General features: G+C 44.1%; 1 protein-coding gene across 2 annotated transcripts in view; it reads left to right on the top strand.

The window, feature by feature from the left end:
- Positions 1-409: 409 nt before the first annotated feature.
- Positions 410-6000, top strand: part of ptch2 (patched 2) — a 29232-nt gene continuing 23641 nt past the window's right edge. For both annotated transcript variants that reach the window (XM_059345057.1, XM_059345058.1), the window contains exons 1-2: positions 410-991; positions 2505-2697. In XM_059345057.1, coding sequence (XP_059201040.1) covers positions 845-991; positions 2505-2697 — 340 coding nt within the window. In that variant the 5' untranslated portion in view covers positions 410-844. The remainder of the gene's footprint in view (positions 992-2504; positions 2698-6000) is intronic.

Below are 6000 nucleotides of genomic sequence, written 5' to 3'. Positions count from 1 at the left end.
TCACTGATTGGCCTTTGCTGATGAAACAGAAAAATCGTGTGCGTGCGTGTCTGCGGCTGTGATATCAATAGATGGCATGTGCGATTGCTTCTTACAAACTGGAGGGCTCGGCCACTGGGAATAATGTTCACAGAGCAAGTGAGGCGGTGCAGGCAGCAAGCTGTGTGCGTGAGTGCGCGCGCATGCTCGTATGCGTGTGTGTATGTGTGCGTGCGCGGCTGTGCAGAGTTTATTGAAAGAGTTCCTCTCTCCCTCCCTCCCTCCCTCTCCCCTTCCCCCTCCTCCTCCTCCTCCTCCTCCCCCGTCCTCCTCCTCCTCCCCTCCTTCCAGCCCAGGCAGCAGCAGCCTGGGTGGTCCCCCTCTCTCTCCACTTTGGTGAGCTGTTGCTTAGCAGCTAATAATAGGCGATGTTTGCAAAGTAATTTGCCTCTTCCTTGGCCAATGGGAGCCGGAGCACTTTTCCATCAAACCTCCCTTTTCAGGATTTGCCGAGAGGCGAACTTCTCCAAATGTTACTGCTACGGGATCGGAGTTAGACTTGACACGGACGGCTCAGACATACGCTACTACTACTACTACTACTACTACAACTACTACTCCTCTCTGAGACGCCGTTTCACAGACTATCGGGACGAATGAAGACTGAAGGATCTATACGGATTTCGGCGCATAATGTTGGGATGGAGTTTCGAGACTTGTTTGGCTCCAAGGAAGACTAGAAATCGTCTCTGTAACTTGTCGCCGGCGTTGCTGGATGCGCTCCTCTTCTATGTTGGATTATTGTCGCTTTTTCTGAACTCGCACCGATTCTCTGTCTCCGCGCCCCGTTCACCCTCTTTGGACTATGGCCTCGGATCGCGGGGTCCCAGGGGCCGGCGTCTATGGAGATTTACCCCCGAGTTATACGCGCTCCCAGCCGCCTACGAACCCAGACGTGCTCCGGAGACCCAGCTACTGCCACGCTGCTTTCGCACTTAAACAGATCTCAAAGGTGATACAGCGCTCGCAGTATAGTTTGGATTTACTATGAAGGCAGCTTTCATTCACTCCGCAAGTCCGTGAATGAAAAGTCTTCAAAGGCAGCTTTTGATTTAGTCGTTATCTAATCGTGAGTTGTGAGGGCGCATGTGGGAATGTAGGCTGAAGCAGGAGCTCCCAAACTGGGGACCACCAGAGCTCCCCGAGGGAGCCGACAGCGAAAACAGGAGTAGTTCACTTTAACTGTTTATCATTTAACCAAAAAGCGTAAGAAAGTGTCACCAAATGTTCATATACATGTCAGAAATCTTACGTTTTCTGGGACAAACGTGTTAGAAGTCGCTGGGAACCCTCTGGAATAAAGCGATAACAACTTAACAAGAGTTTCATATTTGGCAGCATGTTAACTTTGCTGTTTGTTTGAATGGACACCAGACTCTCATTCATTTATATTGTTAAAGCCACCGTGAGGGAGCTGAGTGAGGGTTTGTTCCCATATCCCAGCCGTGTTGTGCGTGTTTTTGGCTTTGTGCAGGCAGCGGAGAGCGCACTGGCCCGGGGTCTGTTTGGAAATGTGGTGGGTCCTGTAAAGGAATTCACTGATTGAGTTTGATCTGACAAAGCATCTTTGGACCGCCCGGATGCTTGGACGTGTTTCAGCACTGCTGAGAGAAACCACAACACCAGTGCAATGTCTTCTACAGCAGTGACATTTGTAGCACAGAGACTGAATGGCTCGCTGTAAAGTCGAGATTTTAACAGATATTTTACAAATTAGAGGAAAATAACTGGATAATGCAGATTGCTATAGGGAAGTAGATGTCAGCTGAAAGTTTTATTTGTAACCATTTCATATTTTTAGCATTAATTTAATGCAAAAGTTACAGAACAAGGCTTCAACTTGCCCACATATCTGCAAAATCATTTTTTTTTATCACACTTTGTGATGCATTCTCATGAAAGATCAGATCCTTATAATACAGAGTTACAGCTTTTTGCAACTTCATCTAACTGAATTGTCACTATTACTGAAGCTTTTATAAAATCCAGTGTTTGTTCTGTGTGGATGAAAATGTCCTTTAAGCTCTTTTTCATCACTTTTCCTCTAAGTTTAAACGACTTGGATCTAGTTTTCCACAGAGCTTCACATTCGTACAAATTGTTGCCACAACTGTGCAGATTAAATCATCTCAGATGTGGGGTGTCATGGGAGATAATATCCCGAGTCTGGACTGAGTTCAGGCGATAGACGTGCAGGAATCTGACAGCACTGGTATCAAGACTGTGGTTAGCTAGTTATCACCTTGACATGTCACCAAAGCTTCACCTTAAATGCCACACAAAGACACTTCTCTCCGTATACAGATGTGTGAGCTATGCTTCAGAAATTCTTCACACCAGAGACTCTGATAGAGATACAAGCTATGACTTTTTAGACATTTGTGCAATAATGCATTCTTTATGTGTGGTATATTAGTGATAATAACACTGTCCTTTTCTCGCCCTCCCTCCTGCTTCGAATCCAGGGGAAGGCGGTAGGTCAGAAAGCCCCTCTGTGGATCCGGGCGAGGTTCCAGGCCCTCCTGTTCTCTCTGGGCTGCCACATCCAGAGGCACTGTGGGAAGGTTCTCTTTATTGGACTCTTAGTATTCGGGGCTCTGTCTGTGGGACTCCGAGTCGCAGCCATCGAAACGGACATCGAACAGCTATGGGTGGAAGGTGAGTCTGAGAAATGTCTGTTGATCTTTTGAGCTATGTGACTATTCCTCACACACATCAGGTGGCAACAATCTTTGAGTTCAGTTTAAGGTTCGTGTCTGGATTTAAAGACCTTTTATTCAGCTGAGAGTTTGTACGTTTTCATGGGCTTGTTTTTCCCACTGGGTTTAACTTGAGTTTGAATGACAATAGTGGCTGGTGGGAAGATGCAGGGTGGTCATGTTAGTGTCATCTTAGTGCCATGGGAGGGCACTAGGTGTTCAGTGACTAATTGACTGCAATCCAGACTAAAGCAGCAGCAAGGAGGAAGATTTGTGAGAACTGGTTTCAAGTTGTTTTAAGGACTGCAGCTAAGGATTGTATTCATTATCAATTAATCTGCTGATTGATACTTCGATTATTGCTTTGGTCTGTAAAATGTCAGAAAATAGAGAAAAATGTCCATCCCAGTTTCTTAAAGTCTAATGTGATGTCTTTAAATGTCTTGCTTTTTAAGCCCAAAACCCAAAGATAATCACATTAACATGATATATATAGAAAAGAAAAAGCAAGAAATGTGCATACTCCAGAAGCTGAAACCTTACAGGAAAAATGACTTTAACAATTAGTTGATGATCAAAACAGTTGGCGATTATTTTTCCGTTGATAAACTAATTGTTGCAGCTCTTTTTTATCTGAGTGAAAATTACAATTATAAACACCATGATCACTATATAAAAGGAAGCCTCTTGATAGGGTATTAACTTCCTAATGTGTCTGTGTCTCCTGTGTGTTGTGGATCAGAATATACTGTATGTTGAGCTCTACAAGCTCCGTGTTATTTGCTAATGTCTGTTCATAATTGAGTCACAGTTTACCTGAGAAACCCAAACACATGACTGCATTACAATAGTCTCTCCAGCTTCTGTCATACAGACACTGACAATCTGTGGCTTGTCCTATAGGCATGACTGTGTTTGTGAGTTAACGCTGACTCACAAACCTTTAGATTTGTTTTCTTTTCTGCTCTTCCTGCATTTTTAGATTTAGGTTATCTGTACATTTTCGGGAGTAGAGGCAGCTTTATTTGGTTTTTCACACTGGCCAAATTCCTTTTAAACCCCCAGGCTTTCAGTGCCGGGGCTGATCCCTGCAGCAGATGGACTGTGTGAATGGTTAGCCATCTTTGAGGGCTCTGACCCCTCCCCCCTCGGCTCCCTGTGTGGTCCCTAACTATTCTTGGATTCCATTCAACAAGAGGCAAGCAGGCAGGCAGGCAAGCAGGCACCACCTCCTCCTAAAACCCCCTCCCTCCCTCCTTCTCTCCTCCTCACAAGAAGAAAAAATATAAATGAATGCAGCTGAAGTTTACCCACCTGTTTTGCACACTCTAAAAGCGCTACAGCAGTTGGTGAATATAAACAGACTCTATGGGGTTTTTTAAGCCCACCATGTCACTAGAGGACGGGGACAGGCGGCTCCCGCAGGAGCTGTGCGGAGGTGTTTGAGAAATCACACGCTGATGGTGTCAAGAGAAGTGTTTGGAGGCTGTGCGCTTCACTTGCACAGGAATTTAAATACCTTCCTGTACCAGGCACAATTTATAAAATAAGCTTGAAATGTAGTCTCTGGATTTTTCTAGCAGCAAAAGCCTGAATTTGCAACAAAAGGAGGCAACAAGAGTTTGAATTTCCACAGTCTCCTTTTTCTTTGGTTTCATTCTGGTTAGTGTAAAGCTTCAGGATTACCTCTTGAGCTAATTGGCAGATCCATCTCTTAAAGGAGATGTTTAGATGTTTGTGTGCCAGTTGTTTTGCTGCGGGATTGAGAGAGTTGAACAGGGGGGGCTGAAAAGGAATGCTGTGCCTTTAAGAGGCCGTGGCCATGTTTCTAAAGTTTCTGCCTGCCTTGTTTCCACCAATAGCCCATTGACAAAGCTGCTAGGGCCTCAATGGAGAGTAAAGTGGTTCGGTAACAAGGAGAGGTTAGTTCTCCCTCTCTCTCTCTCTCTCTCTCTCTCTCTCTCACACACACACACACACACAAACACAGATAAACACACATGCACCGTTGCCCATAAACCAGAAGAAGCAGGGATGATATTCTCTCTAATGTTGACTTCATGTTATGGGACTCAAAATATATTTCTACATTGGACAGTTTTTGTGGATATTTTTTAACTTAGAAGTAATTTTGTTTCTATGCACTATAATCTTATGAAACAGCTCTTCCAGATTGCAGCATAAACAAAGCTTTCCCACTCTCATTTGTTCAGAATAAACTAGCTGTGAATTGACACTGTATGTGTTAACACTGCCAACATGGTGTGAGAGCTGTGTGTGTGTGTGTGTGTGTGTGTGTGTGTGTGTGTGTCTGTCTGTCTGTCTGTCTGTTAGGGGCATATGCTTCCCATCATATATTCATACTAGCCCACCCACGCATACACAAACACATACACTTGTCATCTTTGCCACCTCTGGTGTGTACAGCCTGTGTAGCCGTCTGTCTGCCCGCCTGAATTTCCTGACTTCGTGCCCGTCTGTCTGCCTATGCTTTGTGTATGTCTGTTTATATTTCTACCTGTCTGTCTGCCCGCTCTGTGAAGTCAGGCCACCAGGGCTTTTTTAATTGCTTCCTCCCGTCCTACAGGACCAAAACACTGTGAAGCATAGCACAGCAGCAGATTCTGTGTAGGGAGAGTAGACAGAAAGAGACAGAGGAGGATAGTGAAGTTGTGCTATGAGTTCCAGAGCAAATTTAGTTCCAGCCTTTATCATTTCTGTTTGACTTAAAGATTCTTGGGCATTTGCAAAAGGGACATGCAACAAAAGAGAAAACTGTGTAGGTGAGAATAAAAGCTGCAGTATCAGGGTGTTTAGTCTGACAGGGGGATTAAGGACTATTTCTGGTTTACTGCTCAGTCACAGAGAGACAGACATCACCCAAAAGACCTAAGCTTTGCTTTAAATGTGGTATGTAGACCCAAGGGAGGAACACTACGTGAGGTAAAAAATGACATATTGATGTCATGTCAACAACACACATATATGATAATATCATGTAAATAATCCTGTGTCTCTCAAATAATCTCAGTTTCTTTCCATTCTCGCTTTGCTATGTAGTTATCATTACAAACTCTCTCTCTATAGGTCCCTTCACTCGTATTTTGAGTGTAGTGATTTGCCAAAAAGAGACAAAATGCAAAATTGACTGACAGAATTATTATTTGTTACCCCAGTTTTCTACAGGTATAGCAATAAATCATTATCATGAATTATTTTGGCCACTATAACTGTGAACATCTGATCTTGGGACAGCCCTCTG

Source organism: Centropristis striata, chromosome 11 (assembly GCF_030273125.1).
Source record: "Centropristis striata isolate RG_2023a ecotype Rhode Island chromosome 11, C.striata_1.0, whole genome shotgun sequence".
Lineage (NCBI taxonomy): Eukaryota > Metazoa > Chordata > Actinopteri > Perciformes > Serranidae > Centropristis > Centropristis striata.
The sequence above is the reverse complement of the archived record's forward strand: the minus strand, read 5'-3'. Positions and strand labels throughout refer to the sequence as shown.